General features: G+C 40.3%; 1 protein-coding gene across 1 annotated transcript in view; it reads left to right on the forward strand.

The window, feature by feature from the left end:
* Positions 1-812: 812 nt before the first annotated feature.
* The window catches only part of CDC20B (cell division cycle 20B), a 41554-nt gene continuing 23572 nt past the window's right edge, over positions 813-18794 (forward strand). Inside the window, exons 1-4 of the mRNA XM_020997195.2 lie at positions 813-1059; positions 9598-9731; positions 11723-11816; positions 15249-15359. Of these exons, the coding sequence (XP_020852854.2) occupies positions 813-1059; positions 9598-9731; positions 11723-11816; positions 15249-15359 (586 nt within the window). The remainder of the gene's footprint in view (positions 1060-9597; positions 9732-11722; positions 11817-15248; positions 15360-18794) is intronic.

An 18794-nucleotide genomic window follows, 5' to 3' on the forward strand; every position in this document is an offset into this window, starting at 1 on the left:
TGGTCACACAGCTAGTAAGTAACTGAGGTCAGATTTGAACTCAGGAAGATGAGTCTTCCTGACTCTAGGCCTGGCACTCCCTCCACTGAGCTCCTTATTGATATTTCCTGTTTCTTACATTATTGTAGTTATCCCACATATCCTTCCCCCCTCCCTCTATCCTATATGACAAATAGTATTTCTTTAGAAAGGAAAAAAAGTTAGCACAGCCGATTAATATTCAAAAAGTCCCAAAACATGAGCCATGTGTAACACCTGTGGGCCTCCTGCTGAAACACCTGTGCCCCCCTCCTTAAAACATGGAAGCTACTTTATTTTCTATTCTTTGCCATAATTTCAGTATAACTTATGGGACTCAAATCATTATTTCCAGAACCTCATGATAATGCAGTAAGTTGGCACACTGTAGTTTTAAAAAAAGAGCTGGTACATATCTTGTATTATTACTGTTGTATAAAGAACCTATGTTTTCAGCGCAACAGAGAATTCTCAATAAATGTAATATAATAACACACGTTGGATTGAGTTACCACCAAAAGCTTCTCCTTGAATACTTTGTGTCCCTTGCAAGGAGGTAAAGGAGGAATCCCTTAAGGATGTATGGTAAAAGTGTTTGGGAAAATGTTTGCTAAAGGGGGAAAAATTTTACTGAGATTCGTACAATTTGAACTTAGGTCCCTAGAAATAATAAAGTGAACTGTGGTGATTTAGGACCAATTAATCCATGTTGTGTCAGACAAACTGAGCCTTCTTTTAGAAACATTTTATTTTTTACTTATTTTGGCAACCATAGGTCACAGCTCTTTGTTGTTATGTTGTTCAATAAACAGGCATCGAATGCAGTTGATACTACATATTCTAACTTTAAAAGCAATATCGTGAAGAGACAGACAGCTGAGGTGCCTGTTGCTAGTAGCCCAATAGCCACGAGAGGGCAGCAGGTCTCCACTGGAAATTGTGCAGCTTACCCTTTCCGGGAGGACCATTCTCTAGACGACCAGACTGATGCTTCTGGATCAGAGTTGGAGAGAACACAGGAGGAAATGACCATGATTCTTGGTAAGAATATAATACTATGGGCTATTTCTGAATGGTTTAAAAAAAGGGGCATTCTGTTACTTATGACCTTGTGTGACTTTGGACAAGTTTCTTATTTTGGTGGGTCCAAAGTTCCTCATCTGTAAAGTGGAAAGTGGAGGATATTAACTAGAGGTCCTATAAACTCCCTTTTAGTTCTAGATCTGTGATTCTATTAAGCCATGTCTTGTGACTCTGAATTTAATGATACTTCTTTTTTTAAAATTAAATTTAATTTATTTGTTACATTTTAAGTTCCCAAGTGCCTCCCTTCCTTCCCATTTAATGCTATTTCTGCTCCATCCAAGCTATAGAAATATGAGTTGTTTATTTTGTATTTACCCATCTGGATTTCTCTTTCCTTTCCAAAGAATTAGAAATTTCCAAAGAATAGAAACATCAGCTTAGTGTGTAAGTAGAATATAATTTGACTTGAAAACCTCTTTTAGGCTTAATTTGATATATGATTTCTTACAAATCACCATGACTTTTTAAAGAGATGCTTTCAATTTGTTTTAAAAATTGTTTTCATTATTCTGGTAAGAGGTTCATTTGCTGGTCCTTGGTGGCCAAGGAAAATCATTAATATTGGGATAATCAGGTGTCTAATTTCTAGTTTATCTATAATTTCTTGGGATGGGGTGAGGGAAGAAAGTAACTGGAAAGTTTTATACACCATGGCTGAATTAGAATTCAAGTTGTCCCTGTCCTAAGCAAAGTTCCCATCATGGGCCCCACACATGAGAGAGGACGGTCCAAGAGCCTGGAGTACTTAGCCAGGGACCCTTGCCCCATTATCCCTCCGCAAAAGATTGGAACCAGGCAGGAGAGTGGGAAGGAGCAAATTTTTTGAGGGGTACCCTGCAATCTAGAGAAGATAATAAAGGGAAGAGAAAGAGAGAGAGAGAGAGAGAGAAGAGAGAGAGAGAGAGAGAGAGAGAGAGAGAGAGAGAGAGAGAGAGAGAGAGAGATGATTCAGAGAAAGAAGAGGAAAGAAAAGTAAAAAATGAGGTTAGAGAAAAAGAGGAGGGAGAAAGAAATAGAAAGAAAAGAAAAAATAGAGATTGTAAAAGCAGAGGAAAGAAAGAAAGCAGAGCCAAGAGATGGATGAAAAGGGGAAGGAAGAAGATGCTTATGACCTTACATTAGGCAGGGCTTGGAAATAGGCACTTCCTTAAGGGGCTGTCCCCAATTTTGTCAGGCATGAATTCTAGTATCAACTGATTGGATCTTAAAAGCATGAACTTCCTCTAGAATAATGCTTTGAAGACTTTGTAAACCCCTTTTAATTTTTTTTCTGTCCAGGTGTCTAAATAAATTTGAATCTTGGACTTTAATTCATTTTGATAATTGTTTTTCTTTTTCCCTTCTCCTAAAGCAGGAGTTTCAATGTTCACCCAGTACATAGGCTCCAGCCATTGCTAACAAGACTCAGTGACCTTTAGGTCTAAACAGACATAACTAGGAATTCGGGCGTCTGAGTTGAGTGGAATGGACAGACAGAAACCCAGCTCTGCTGGTGGAAAAATGGAACACACTGCTAACCTTTCTGATCTTGATGCTGGTCCCTGGCATCCTACATGACAGGGGCCTGGCAATATGATATGGACAATTTGTTCTGATCAATTATAGTAATGGTGGCATGGCAGGAAAGGAAGATGGGCACCAGGAGAGGGGTATGACCAGAATGGGATTCTTTGGTATGTTAGTCCAGGGCAGGGGAGAGAGGGATGGGGCTGCAGGTGGGGAGGACAACTGTTTTCAGGAAGTATGCCCCCAATGGAAGTAAGCACCCTGGGTCAAAGTTCAGGTTGCCTTGAGCTTGTTGTGGCTCTTAGCTTAAAAATCCACTGAAATTTTAAGCTAATAAAATTCCATGTAATAATGATTTCCAGGAAAAAATCCCTTAACCTCTAGGCTTCATGGATGGTGCCCAATAGATTGCTTGGTACCTCGTTACTCTTACCCTCTCACTTAGGCAGGAATCTAAGACTGTGACAATCATAGAATTCTTGAGAGCTGATGACTTCATTGGCATACCTTTGGTGTATTAATGCTAATAGAAGGAGATATTATCACTGCTGTCAATATCATTGCTGTTGTGGTGGGAAGAAGGTCCATTCATGGAGTTAGTCTATTCAGGCTACTCTTTTCCAATGAGAAAAACTTCCTCCTTTCCCTAAGTCTGTTCCTATATAGTGGTTTGGGAAACTTGGTTTTTTAAAAATTGTTATTTGTTTCCCAGAACCCTCATTGGCCTCCTTTTAGATTTTACTAACCTGAATTTAGGTCCAAAGTTTTAAATTAATTAACTAATGTAATACAATGAGTCAAAGCACCCACTATTGTGGAGCACACAGGGAACATAGAGAAGACTTTCCACAGGGGAATGAATGCACTTTCCCATTATATTAAGAATAAAGATAACTCTGACTAGTTAAATGGTGAAAGGGACAGTCTGCGTAGCTATGGGTAGGACAGCAGGAGTGATCAAAGAGATAATCTTCAGGATGCTTTTGAAAGATTTATTATGTCCCTAAGTAGTTGTTTGTTTATGTAATAGGGACAGCTCCCCCTGCAACAAAGTAGCTCATATTCAGTGGAGAAAGCTCCAGGACATCAGACTCCTGTGGGGTTTTGAGCCTATCTTGGGAGCTTTGTCAGATACTGTGGATTTAGAAAAGGAAGAAAAGAGAAAGCATCATTTCATTATTATTTTGGGGGAAAGAGATGGAGATAAAAATGGGTAGTGAGCATGGAAAGAACAGTTTTTGAGTGTTTATGAGGTCCTGGGAATGCACTGGGAAAGATACAAGGTGTGGGCAATTAAAAGTCTTGGATTGTTTCCTGGGGGAAACTAAGTGGCTTATCCAGTATGAGAATACTGGCATGTATTAGAGGAATTGTTTGAATTCAGGTCTTTCTAACTGTACTTGTGATTTCTTTGATATAGAGAACTCTCAGATAAAGAAACTCCCTCTCCCAATGTAGGCTGGCATCTTCCTTGCAATTTATAGTGCAGAGAGCAGAGAGATAGAAAGTGAGGTGCTTGTGGAACAACGTACTTCTGTATCAAGCAGAATATTGATGATCCCAGGTACAACCTGAGAGGTTTTAGCCAATTACAGCCTGCCCTGGGAGGTTGGCAGATTTCTGTGCTAAGAACATGCTGACAGGAATCGGGGGAAATGATTGATGGTTCCCTCACCCCAAATCCTACCCCCTTGTAACTTTTCTCTCAGAGGGTTTTACTCCATTTATCTCCTTGAGAGACATAGGAGTTGTGTCTATTTTTAGTGCATGTAGCTGGCAATGATCTTATTACTTGACACCCTGGCATTATTTATATTGCTTTTCTTTCCTTTAAAATTTTTTTTTTCAGATAAACAATTCTCTTAATAAGTATGTATCCATGAAGCCACATGGCCTCCTTTTAGAGGCAGAGTATTATAATGGATAGAGAGCTGGAGCTGATAAGAGCTGGATTCAGGTTCTTCCTCTGACAGAAGTCACGTGACTCTGGGCAAGCTTTAAGAATTATAAGCAACAAGCATTTATTTGTTGTCTGGACATTTACCCCCTCTCCCCCCAATACAAGACCATAGCAGTTACATATATTATCCTAGCTCCTTCATGCACATTGGTGTAAATCTCTAAAATTATTTGGCAATTTTGAGAAAACAAGATTGATTATAAATTTTGAAAAGTTAATGGAGGGGGAGGTAGGAGTTAACATTTTTACAAAGAAATGGGAGTAAAATCAGTACTGGCAACACCTTTTTGACCCTTAAGGAGGGTATTTCCTTTTAGCTTCCTGCTTACATGTTAATTAGCATGCCCATATCCTCCATTACAGTATCTGAGGACTCAAGTTCCCAGCAGGCTACATTAAGAGGGGCACAGATGCATAAAGGATTTATTAACAGTTTTGTTATGTTCCCAGCCACTGTATTATAGCTTCCAGGAATAGGGAGGGGATAATACCACAGTATTCTGCCCTCATCAAGCCTCATCTTAAGTACTGTATTCAGTTCTGGGTACCATGATTTAAAAAAGATATTGATAAATTAGAAAGTGTCCAGAGGAGGACAACCAAAATGGGAAGGGCCTTGATTCTATGACAAATGAAGATGGGCTAAAGGAACTGGATCTGTTTAGCATAGGGTAAAGGAGAATGGAATAGGAGTGGGGAGGTATGAGGACTAGACAACTATCTTAGAAACTTTGAAGGGTTATCATGGGGAGCAGGGATCAGACTCATTCCTGCACCCTGAGTCCCTCCTCCCCGAATCAAGCGGGAACAGTGGGGAGAAGCTGCAATGAGGAATATTTAGGCTTGATGTCAGGAAAAACTTCTCAACAATTTGAGCTATCCAATAGTATAATGAACTGCCTCAAGGGGTGGTAGGCTCTTCCTTCTTGGAGCTCTTCAGTCAATTGTCTGGTATGTTAAAAGCAGGGATTCTTTTTGTGTATGGATTGGGCTAGATGGTCACTGAGGTCCTTTCCAGCTCTCAAAATCTGTGAACTCACTACTTACTGAAGCAACTCCTTCCACTTTTGAATAGTTCTGTTAGGAAGTCTTTCGTTAGAGCAAACCAAAATCTACTTTTATGTTGTTGTTCAGTTGTGTCCAGCTCTTTGTGACCCCAACTCAGTTTGGGGTTTTCCTGGCAAAGAAATGGGAGGCATTTTCTTCTCCAGCTCATTTTACAGATAAAGAAACTGAGGCAAAGAGAGTCGTGACTTACCCAGGGTCAAACAGCTAGCAAGTCTCTGAGGCTGAATTTGAACTCATCAGGAAAATGAGTCTTCCTGACTCCAGGCCAGGCACTTCATCCATTGTACCACCTAGCTGCCCCAAATTGATTAAGAACTTTTGACAAATAACCTGTCGTTGACTGATTAATTCAATAGATGTTTTCTCACCTGATAAAACAATTAAGTTGAGTCCATCTTCTTACTTTGCCTTTCAGAAATCTTTATCTTTCCCCAAGGCTCAGCTCAGGTGTTACCTTCTCCCTGAAGCCGCCCCTGGTTCTCCTAGTTGAAGGCATTCTTCCTTTCCAAGTTTTCCTAGCATGCTTTGTTTAGGTTTCTCTCTCTCCCTAAAACATGTTGCACAGACCCAGTTGCAGTCTTCCAGATGTGGCCTGGCATATTATAGTTGAATTCAGGCACTACACTTCTATTGTGCAATAGATCATACTTGCTTCTTGAACTGCTGTGTCATCGCTTACAGTGCACTAAAAACCGCAGGCTTAGTCATGTTTTTCCCAGACTGTAAAGGAAGACTTGGATTTTTGAATCTGAGAGAAGGACTTTGCACTTATTCACATTACATTTTATCCTATTAGATTCACATCACAAGGCAGTGTGGTACAGTAGATGGGGTGACCTCAAAACCTTGAAGAGCTGGATTCAAGTCTTATCTCTGACACATACTGGCTGTGTGACTCAGGGCAAGTCATTTAACCTCTCATTGCTCTTGGCAATTCCATACAAGTGCATGTTGTAGGGACAGTGCCCACATACACTGGTAGAGGAGTCTCCTTCCCAGAGCCTATATCAATATATTGGTATCCCTATACCAATGAAATTGCACTTCCAGTCCTTATCTATGTCAGAAAATTATTCTCTTTTCCTAGATTCTGCTCATTGTTATAGCCTGTCAAGACCTTCTGGGATCCCAAACCTGCCACACTTAGCCTATTAGCTATCCTTCTCAGTTTTGTGGGACCTTCAGTTTTACAAGTACTGTATGTCATCTATCTATCATGCAATTGATAAAAATGTTGGGTAGTAACTAGAGTTCCTGAAGGCTGAAACCATTCTATTAGTTACTATTTGAGGAGGGGTACAGCTGTTTAGCCAGTTCCTGAAGCCATCCTATGTTATCATCTGTCTCATGTCTCTTCATCTTGTTTACAATGATATCATATAAGACTCTTGTCAGATGTCTTGATGAAATCCATATATGCTGTACCTATAGCACTTTCTTGTTGTATAAATTCTCATGAGACTGCTGTACATGTCATAAGACATAAGAAATTCTTTACAACTTCCAACCCCTATAGAAATAGAAGCTGTGATGATAGTGATGAGAGGGGAGTGAGCCTTTCTCTGACCCTTCCTCAGCTAGCAACAGAAAGTCTTAGTTGGCAAACTTTCTGGCTGCCAAAATTGGAAACACCATTTTCTGCAAGTACTTATGTCTGCAAAATCATAGTAGTGTCAGCCAGCCCCTGGACACTGGTGGGGACCTACATTGCTTTTATGTCTTTATTAAATACTTTTGCTATTGGATTGTTGACTACCAGATTGTCTGGTAGTAGAGGACATTACACCAAATGGGAACTTGGGTTATGATTTTCATAACTGATTCCCTCCAAACAACTACTGTGAACTTGGAAAAAGTATCAAGTGGCCCCAGAGACACCAGAGGCCCAGTGATAATATAAACAAATTCTGTATGATAATAGAGGTTAAGGACCAGTGATAAACTTATTCATACTTCTTGTGTTTATAGAGCTTTAAGGAGCATTTTTATTAAACTAATAGCAAGTCAGGGAGCAAGAATTATGGATTTAGAGATGTATAATTCTTTAGGTGCAATGAAATATTTGGGAGAGGAAAGAGGCATAGTGTTTTATCAATTTTGAAAGAAAAATGGAAATGAACAATAACAATTTTAAGATACTTGATTTATACATTACTCTAACTTAGGTTTGAGGTATCTGGGACCTCATCAGTATGGCTATTATCTCCATCAGTGCAGCTTACAATCCACACATTTTTTGGCTAGGATTGGGGTTAAGTGACTTGCCCAGGATCAGATAGCTAGTGTCAAGTGTCTGAAGCCAGATTTGAATTCAGGACTCCAGGGCTGGTGCTCTATCTACTGCGCCACCTAGTTACCCCATTCTGAGCCATTCTTATTTGTATCTTTCCATAAATCCTCCCTAGGAAAGGCAGTCAATAAACTAGATGCAGGGGTGGGGAACCTGTGGCCTTGAGGGCACAGCCTTCTAGGTCCTTGGGTGTAGCCTTTTCTCTGAGTCCAAGTTTTACAGAACAAATCCTTTTACTAAGGGTATTAGTTCTGTGAAGTTTGGCTACTTTGGCTACAGGAGGCTTCCTTTTTCTCCTCCTGTGGCTACTCCACCTACTTTTCTGACAATGTCTGTCTTGGATGACATAGGATCATAGCTCTAGAGCCGGAAGGGACCTCAATGGCCATCTCGTCCAACATGTTTCTTTTACCAAAGAGGAAACCAAAGACCCACCAGGTTAAGTGAAGTAGGTCATGGGGTAGTAGCATCAGAGGTAGGACTGGAACCCAGGGTGTCTGATTCTAGAATTAATGCCCTTTCTTCTGAACCACACAGCTTTTTGATACCTGCTTTGCCACAGTCCCATAAGGACTACTTGGCCTTTCCATTTAACTTGCCGCTGAACCCTCCTATGTGTTGTCTCCCCCTGTTAATGTAAGCGAAGGGAGCAAGGATTGCCTTGCTTTTCTATATAAAACCCCAGCACTTAGCATAGTTCTTTGCATATAGTGAATGCTCTTTAATTAATTAGCTAATTAAATACCCTTTTCCTATGTAAGTCATTGTGAATAACGTACTGGAACCTTCTTACATGCACCGTGCATCTTTCCTATTGACCTATGAGTTATGCTCAGAACATTCCCTTAAAATAAGGAGGAGAATGACACTTTGGGAAACTGAGGCAGAGAGAATAAATGGCTTGCTTGTGGTCATATTGTCATTACTGTTAATGACAAAGCCAAGGTTAATTGATGGTTTCCTGAGAAAGCAATAGCATTCTGCCAGATACTAGTTGATTTGTTGAGATACATTGTGACAGAGTGGGTGAATTCTTAGACTTGGAAACTAGAAGACCTGGGTTCAAATCTTGACCCTGGTTCTTATTGCTATGTAACCATTGGCAAGTTACTTATCCTTCTCGAACCTTAATTTCCTCATCTGTAAAATGAGGCTGATGGTATCTACTTCCCAAACTCATTTGGCTCAGAAGAGATAATGTGTGTGTGTGTGTGTGTGTGTGTGTGTGTGTAAATTTGTAAACTTCAAAGCAGTTTATAAATTTTATTATTTTATTTATTATTATTGTAGTCAAAAGTATGGGTTGACAGTGTCCTTTTCCCAAACATTAGATGTTGAATTGTTACTGCCATTCCTGTGTTCAGGCCAGGTCCTTTGACACAAATTGCAGAATCCTGTGGCTGCAGTAACCAACAAAAGTGTTGTTTTAAGAAATTAACCCTCCTGGCTCTTTAGAGTATAGTAACTCTGTGACCTTGCACATGCTAGACTAGGACTTACCAGGTTTTCCTAACCAGGTTGTGTTCCTTGTTGTGTAGAGATGCCTTCAGGGCAGCCTCCCATTTGGAGTTGGCCCCCTGAATGAGGACAATTCCCTTCTTGAGATCTTCAGTGGAAGGGGTGAGACTTCTTTTCTGGCTTACAAATAAAAATCAAATCTTGTTTTCAGGATCCCCCAGTGATCAGTTTTGGAAGACCTGTGCGGTAGCAAAGTTAGGAAGAAATGATGATGCTTTAAGGTGTCGGGAGTCATCTAACATCCAATGGAGAAACTGGCAGAAAAATGTTGCTCTGAAAAGTCAGGTAGGTAAGCATTGTTGCTATTGAGGTTCAGTGGATAAGGCCAGGAGAGGAGAGAGGAAGTAGACACTGCTGTTTGACCCTGGGAAATAAATGGAGGTCTTCCTAGGTGCTTCCATGTACATACTACAAAGGATTGGCTCCAATTTCTGAGAATTGTGATTGATTGCTGATTTTAAAGCACTTTAGAAATGTGAGGTATTAAATAATGAAAATAAGACACGCTGTAGATAGGATCTTGTGTCATTCGGTTCTTGTCAGGATGTATCTTACCACCAGATTTGACACCTTGGGGACCTCTTACAGTGAGCTGTTAATACATTGCATTGAAGCATCAAAACTAGGTATGTTCTCTGGCTGATCTTAATGTGAAGAAAATGGCAACCCTCAATGTTTCATGTTCTTTTTTTTTTTAATTAATTTCTGTGACATAGCCCAGTAAATCACGTAGACATTCAGCAGGATGTACATCTGACAGGCAACTTTCTAACCCAGGTCTTCTCTGACATAAATAACTAAAAAATTGTTTTCTGTTGTTTTATTACTTATTTCTGTTAGCATTAAAGAGTTTACTGGTTCAGTGGTCAAAAACAAACAAACAAACAAACAAAAAAATGAAATAGGAAGAATTTTAGAAGTCTAGTCTAGTGCATATGGAATTAGGCTAAATTAGAGGTAATTTTACTTATCTCCCAGGATTTTGAAGCAAAACTAAAAGAGTCCTTAGGGAAAGTATTCTTATTGCCACAAGAAAAATAATAATTTGTGTTATTTTTTTTAAATGTCAGAAATAGATTTCTCAGCCTGATTCCTAAAATCCTCTACCATTTGGCTTCCACTTATTTCATATGTAATAGAACTAGGAGCTAGTTCTATGCAGTGGTGTCCTGGTAAATGTTTAACAAGCTTCCCTCCCCATCTCCCATATCCCCAAAAGTATGCAGGACTCACTTTTCAATTCAATCTGCACTATTAACATTTTCTCCATCAATTTCTTAAGTTGAGGCATTTGACAGAACAATAAGTCAAGCCCTCGTTTGTAGCATTTACTGATGTCCAAGGTGTAAATTACTCACTCTAAAAATTTAACAATCTGCTCAAATGAGGTGATTTGAACAGGATCCAGCACATTCCTGGTTCTGTGATATATATTCTGGAGAGATGAAAGAAAAGAGGGAGAGATGGATAAAAAGAAAAAGAGGTGAAGGAAAAGGGGGAGAAGAAGGAGTTGAAGGAGAAGAGAGGGAGGTAAAGGAGAAGAGAGAGAGAGCTGAAATTGTTCTCTCCTTTTAGTCTACTGAGTGGACAGTTATCCCTGCCTCAGTGGCCAAGCCACTGCTTCTTTCATGGGAACCAAAGGATTTTAGTCAGTCCAAAGCCTGGGCACCTCGGCACTGAGCCCTACAGGTGGCACGTGGTCCTTTGATGGTGGTAGTCTCACAGCTGTTAGCTGATTACCCCCATTACAGACATTACTTTACTCTGCTCCATCTCTATTCCAGTCCCACTGATGTGCTACCTTGGCACATTATCTTCTGACTGTGCATTTTCATTGGCTGTCCCCAAGCCTAGAATGTTCTCTCTCATCTCTACCTCCTGGCTTCCTTGAAATCTCAATGAAAGTCCTACCTTCCAAAAGAAGCCTCTTCCAGTCTCTTTTAATGCTAGTGCCTTCCCTCTGTTGATAATCTCTAATTTATCCTGTCCAAATCTTGCTTGCACACAGTTATTTTCATGTTGCTTCACCATTAGATTGTAAGCTCCTTGAGGTCAAAGACTCATTTGCCTTTCTTTGTATCCTTAGAGCATAGCCCAGTACCTGGCACGTAGTAGGTGCTTATTGATTGATTCTCAACTTATTTGAGAGCTATGTCAGCTTCTAGTCCAAAGGCAGTTCCTCCTGAATTTGAACTTTTTAGAGAATTATCCATGACAGCCTCACATTATTCATTATGTTTGAAGCTTGCCTAGCCTTTGCCTTTGTTTACTTTCAGAGATGTATCACCCCACTGCCATCACTCCCGAAGGAGCCCTGGAATGTCACGGGGAAAATGCAGATCTGTGAGAGACCCAAGTGCTTTTGGAAAGGTCTGTGTTGGAAAGACGTGAGAAAATGGAGTGTGGGTAGTGCCTAAAGAAGCTCAGAGAAAAGTTTTTTCTTTAATCCATCTTCTTTCTGTCAAGTTGTAGAAATTCTTTTCTTTTGAGGTAAAATGGAAAGAGCTCCAGAGTCAGAGGACCTGGGTTCAAATTACACCTCTGAAACTCTGGCAAATCTTTTAATATCCCGGGCCTCATCTTCCTCATTTGTAAAAAGAGGCTGGGCTGCATGACCTGCGAGGTCCCTTCCAGCTCTAGATCTATGATCCTCATCCTCTCTCCCTTCATTTTTCTTTTTCTTTTGTCTCTTTACTGAGTATTATCCTTACTCAGGAGGTAGCTCTCTAGTGAGGTGGAGGTGCCAAGAGCATAGAGAGATAACTGTCCTCTAGGATTTCTGAGACCTAAGACACTTTCTTAAGTGTACAAGAGAATGTGTTTTTGTGAGTGCATGTGCATAGAGCAGGGGCCACATCTCTCCCTAAGCATGCTTGATGTGGCATAGGTATGACAAAGGGGTGAAGGCATAACTACAGCATAACTTTGAGCCTTAAGCAAAAATTTCAGACGAGGTCAGTCCCTCTCCTTTGCTGCAAAAGAAAGAAATCTTCAAATCTTTCTTCAGGGCTGGGGCTAGTTATACCTACAGGAAAAGGAAAAAGCAAGCTCTTGACATAAAGTCTTTCCTTTGGATTGACTTGACTGACTTTTGCATTTTTTCCACATGACCCAGAGGCTTCTAGTAATGACCCCTCAACTGAATGAGTAGCTGAGCCTTAGCTCCTAGTCTGACCTAGAAGTTATGCACAGAAAGCATTGTTGCTGCCTCCTTGGAGGAGGAAGGGTGTGACTGATATTTTCTGTTGAATCACCTGAGCCTTGGAAACCCCCACCCCACCTTTAGTTTGTCTGTTGAGCCCAAAGAACTTGCTTGAATGGTACCCCTGTACCTCAGGACGCAATCAGGAAATCTGGAAGCTATAGCCATGTCAAATTGTCTCTTCAGGCTACATTGGGTTCCACCAGAGGTTTCATGGGTGGAAGTAATGTCTGTGGGAGATGTTTGGTGAGCAACCTAGCCTCTGGGTGGAAACATCACTGGGAGAACTAGCTGTTCCTTTCATCAATGTCTAGGAAAGCTGCTAGATATGTTTCCTTCTGGAATAAGTGTCTAGGTTGTTTTGGAAGGGTCACCATTAAATATGTTCAGGATTGATTGGGAGTCAGAAGACCTAAATCCTAAATTATAATTCTACTCCCCAGCCTCCTTCTTTAGACTTTTATGTAATCATTCATTCTCCATTCCTCAGTTTTTCCAGGTGCCAAATGGGGACAAGTATAGCCCCCATATGTTAGAATGGAGGCAAAAGCTTCAGACATTTTATATGTTCTTTTAGGTGTGCAGGAATTTAAAGTTAGGAAAATGGAGAAAGCTATGGACAGACCTTTGCGATCTTTGCTTTCAGGATGACTCTTTAAAATCAAGCACAAACATCAACGGGCTTTGGGGAAATGTGTAGGTGAAAAGGAGAGGGGAAAATGTCTCCTCTACTTCATCTTTTGATGTGACCAGTAACACGCTTGTGTTTTAATAAGATTCTAGATACTTGATTTTGGGCCAAAGATTATGTAGCAGGTTGAGGCAAGGAGGGCTCTATCCTGTGTCTGCATTTTGACATTCTAGGGGATTTTTGGCATGAAGCACATCTGGCCTGAGGATGTCTAAGTCTGCAGCTGTGGCCCACAACATTTGATTACCTCATAAAGAGCCTATTAACCCTACCCTGGTCCCTTGGCTTCAGAATCTGCAATCAACTGAGCAAAAATCCAACATTTGAGAAAAAAAAAAGATGGCTTCTTTGCTTCCAAATAAGTGAAAAAACCTTGCTGAAATTGCCTTCCATGGTTTTAATATAGGAGTTATTGACCTGGCGGTTAAACTCCTAGATTTCTTGGGGTCCATGAACTTGGATGGGAAAAAAAAATTACTAACCTCTAGTTGGAAGTTAGCATAGCCTTCAAATATTTAGAAAGATTATTCTGAAGAGTCCCTAGGCTTCACTAGACTTCCAAAGGGATCTATGAGACAAAAAAAAAAAGCTAAGAGCTTTTTCTAATCAATCAGTCCCACACTTTGGAAACCTGGACTAGGTTTGAGTCTCCCAGTTTAACAAAAGAAAAGGAATTTGCATGATATGTAGTGGAGATGGTCGAGGGCATGTTACTCATTAACTGCCTTTGGTCTTCTTTGTAATGACTGACGTATAGAACAGGGCTGTTTCTGGCTGTCCCACCATGCTCTGTACGGGACTGCAGATTTCCTCAGCCGACAGATAGCTTCTTACATATGACAAGGCAGCTCCTTGCTCCAGCATGCAGGGCCCCCTTGTGATATCATATTAGCTGTCTCATTAGCCACTCTGCTGCAGGACTGCTGTGTTTGTTGCATTGCTAATTGTGTGCACAAGGCTAGACAAGTAGAAGCCTCAGACAGTCCTATGGGTTTTGCCTTTGAACTTGACGCTGTCAGCATTTTAATGACTGTGTCTTGAAAGTATAAAGAATTAGTATTCTATTTACCTACTCTCATAGGTAAAATACACTGGAAACAGTATCTCTCTGGAAGCCTTGATACAGAGATAACGAAGCATAGAAACGGATCAATTGGTCAACCAATATTTATTGAATGCTCTGTGAAAAGTGCTCGCCCAAGTAGGGCTTCATTTAACAAAGGTGAATTTTGGCACACTGCTTATATTAATATGCAAGTGTCAATGTGGATTTGTGGATTCAAATAAAATAGTAAACAGCCAAAGTGTGTTCTAGCCAAGTCATATTGCTTATGGTTATATGTATGTATATGTTTGTTTTGAGAAAGTGTGAATAAAATATTGGACCTAGAACCAAAAAGACCTGGGTTCAAATATTACCCCTGATGATATCTCTGTGCACAACACAGAGACAATTTCCCTTTCTGCTCCCCAGGCAACTTCCTAAGGCTTTTCTACTAAATTATAAATGGGTTATAATCTGCATATATCAGTCAGTGACAGAGTTGATTAAGTATTTATTAAGTGCCTACTATGTGCTGGGCTCTGTGCTAAGATTGAGGGGTATAAAGAAAGCCAAAGATAGTTTTTGCCCTTGAGGAGCTCACCATCTAATAATGTGCACTGATGTATATGTATATTCTTTAAATTAGAAAATGTCTTTTTATTGGTAAAAATAATACCCTCTGATTGCAGTTACTACTGTTACCTGCCCTTTCCTCTTCTCTCCTTTCCCACTTTAGAATGCAGCATGATTTTCACTTTCCCTACATCTCTGGCACCTCTTCATACACACGAGGAAATATTTGAACAGGTTCCCAGGACCACCGTGGAGTGCAGGATGGGCTCATCTTTGATTTGTTTCTTGTAGGCTGCAGGGGTGGAATTCATAGAGAGGAGTCTGTGCATCATCAAAGTTTCAGTGACGTGACACTCCAGCCAGAGGTGAAGATTCATCTTACTGGCCTACGAGATGACTACTGTGAGTTTTTTCTCTTTCTTCTCCCAGCAGATAAATTGAAAGGTAGAAGTGAGCAGTGAAATTTGGAATGTAGACACATTGGGTCATTGGTTGTAGAATTTGGAGTCCTGCTTTCTCTCCTGGCCTCTGGTGCTAACTCACCCTTTGAGTCTGGAAAAGTAATTTATTCTTTTGCACGCCAATTTCCAAAATGGCCATAATTTAAAAAATGATTAATATAGTAGTTGTTCTGGTTTCTAAATGCTGATATTGGGAGATGGGACTGGTCCTTTTTTCTCTCTGCTACTGTCTCTTTCTCTGTGTGTGTGTGTGTGTCTCTCTCTCTCTGTCTCTCTGTCTCTCTGTCTCTCTTTGTCTATTTGTTTCTGTGTGTCTGTTTCTCTGTCTCTGTCCCTCTTTCTCTGTTTCTCAAATCAATCAACCAATATTTATTGAATGCTTTGTGAAAAGCATTCACAAAATAGGGCTTCACTCTCCCAGGTGAGTTTAACATGATTGTTATATTTATATGCAAATATTTAAAGAAAATATCGTGTTCTAGCCAAGTTGTCTCTCTCTGTTTCTATCTTTGTGTCTGTCTTTCTGTGACTATTCCCTTTGAAGACAGATAATTCTGCCAGAGCTGGCAAAATAGTGAAAGGTCAAATAGCATGCTAACAACTGGTCCACTGGGGATTCAGAGTATATAGTGATGTAGTGAGCATGGGGTTGGGAGGTTGGGACCCAGGAAATGAATCTGTGTTGTCTAGACTCTAAATCATGTCAAGATCAAGCAATCTAATAAGAAAACTAATGGTGTAGGATGCATTCAGGTAGAGCCGGGACATGTGTGTTGAACATGTCATAGAAATGAGATAGTACACAGACTGAATATTTGTGAATGAACACATGTTTGTTACTATTTATAACAATAGATTTTAGTGCTTGTGATTTTTCTTTTAATGAGGAAAAGTGCCATTTACCTTTTATAGGGATGTTTCAGATGCTGTCATTTTAGAAAATTTCTTGTTGTCACAGCTATAGACAAGTAAATGGCCTGTTTCCTTATATATTATATAATAATAGCACCTACCTCCCAGAGTTGTTGTGAGGATAAAATGAAATAACATGTTAAGGTACTTTGTAAATCTTAAATCCCTATGATAATAAATGAAAAACAAAATAAACCACATACATATATGCAGTATTTATCTGACAACAATTATTATAGAATGAGGAATCTTAGGTAGACAGAGGTTAAGTGACTTATTCAGAGTCACAGAGCGAGTAATTTTCTAAGCTGGTCCAGTGCTCTATCCACTGTGCCAACGAATTTTCTCTTTAGATTGCCATGTCTTGACCCGATTTTGAGTGTGGACAGTATAGACTCACTGCCCAGGTCCCAGCCTCTCAAGGACTGAGGTTGCTGTCTGGTTCACACTAACTTTCTACAAGGTTAGGGGGAGAAAGTTAAATAGCTTGTTTGGAAAAGAGAGGATCTTTTTATACCTGAGTTAAGCTACAGAACAAACAGAGATAGTATTAACAGAAGTATTGAGGGAAAAATATGCAGTGGACAAACATAGCTGGGAAAGAGAGAATAAGCCTTCACATAGTACTGTACTAAAGGCATTACAAATATCTGATTTGATCTGTATGACCACCTATGCACTAGGGGCTTTTGTTTTTATAACTGAGAAAACTGTGGTTCCTAGGGTCTCACAGCTAGTATCTGAGACCAGATTTGAATTCCTGACTCCAGGTCTAGTACTGTAGCCATTGGACCACCTAGCTGCCCTAGGTGTGAGTAACTGAGAGCTGACTCTATTTTTTGTGATTATCATGAGATAGAAAGCAAGATGGCAGCTTATCCCTTAGATAAAGAATCCAGGGGGTGGAGCCAAGATGGTGGAGTAAAAGCAGCGACTTGCTTGATCTCTCTCGTAAACCCTCCAAATACCTGTAAAAAATGGCTCTAAACAAATTCTAGAGCAGCAGAACCCACAAAAAGACAAAGTGAAACAAATTTCCAGCCCAAGACAGCCTGGATGGTTGATGGAAAAGGACTGTTGTGTCAGGCTGGGAGAGGAATGCAGTTCAGCATGGGTGTGCAGGCAAAGACCAGGTCCCAGCCCACCTGGAGCAGGGCTCAGGGGAGTGAATCACAGGCAGCTGTGGCAGTTCCCAGACTTCTCAACCCACAAACACCAAAGACAACTTAGAAGGTCAGTGGGAAAAGTCTGTCAGACTTGGGTGAGAGAGGAGCTTGGTCTGGTCCCAGTCCTGGAACAGTCCCAGGGCGGTAGCTGCTTCCTAAGCTCTCAGCCCACAGATGGTGGGGGGGATTGAGTGGCTGATAAGAGGGAGATTTCAGGGATCTCTTTGCTGGTGCTGAGGCAGGATTCTTTTGCTTTGCCTGGGCTTGGATCTGGGTCGCTGTCGAAGGAGCATTCATGTGGTGGAGTTTATGGTGGCAGTGTAGAGAGAATCCTCCCCACAGTTCCAAGGCAGAAAAGAGTGCTTGTGGTCACTCATAGACCAGAGCACAGGCCAGGAAAGGAGTAAACACCTCACCCTTGATCATATCACCTTGGAAGAACCAAAAATTTACAGGTCCCTAGAAGTATCTCTGAAAACAGCTGCACAAAACCCCTGAAGCAGACCCCACCTTAACAAAGAGTTTAAAAGTCAAGTAATTGGCTGGGAACATAAGCAAACAGCCCAAAAAAAAAATCAGACCATAGAATCTTTCTTTGGTGACAACCAGAAGAAGATAACAAAGTCAAAGCTCCTACATTCAAAGCCTCCAAGAAAAATATGAATCGGTACCAGGCTATGGAAGAGCTAAAAAAGGATTTTGAGAAGCAAGTAAGAGAAGTAGAGGAAAAACTGGGAAGAGAAATGAGAGTGATGCAAGAAAATCATGAAAAACAAGTCAATAGCTTGCTAAAGGAGACCCAAAAAAATACTGAAGAAAATAACACCTTAAAAAATAGACTAACCTAAATGGCAAAAAAGGTCCAAAAAGCCAATGAAGAGAAGAGTGCCTTAAAAAGCACGATTGGACAAATGGAAAAGGAAGTCCAAAAGCTCGCTGAAGAAAATTCCTTAAAAATTAGAAAGGAGCAAATGGAAGCTAAAGCATAATAAATCAAGACATCATAAAACAAAACCAAAAGAATAAGAAAGTAGAAGACAATGTAAAATATCTCACTGTAAAAAAATTGACCTGGAAAATAGATTCAAGAGAGATAATTTAAAAATTATTGGACTACCTGAAAGCCATGATAAAAAAAAAGAGCCTAGATATCCTCTTTCAAGAAATTATCAAGGAAAACTGCCCTGATATTCTAGAAGCAGAGGGTAAAACAGAAATTGAAAGAATTCACTGATCACCTCCTGAAAGAGATCCCCAAAGGAAAACTCCTTGGAATATTATAGCCAAATTCCAGAGTT

The sequence above is a fragment of the Phascolarctos cinereus genome, unplaced genomic scaffold (assembly GCF_003287225.1).
Source record: "Phascolarctos cinereus isolate Bilbo 61053 unplaced genomic scaffold, phaCin_HiC Scaffold_4;HRSCAF=312, whole genome shotgun sequence".
Classification (NCBI taxonomy): Eukaryota; Metazoa; Chordata; class Mammalia; order Diprotodontia; family Phascolarctidae; genus Phascolarctos; species Phascolarctos cinereus.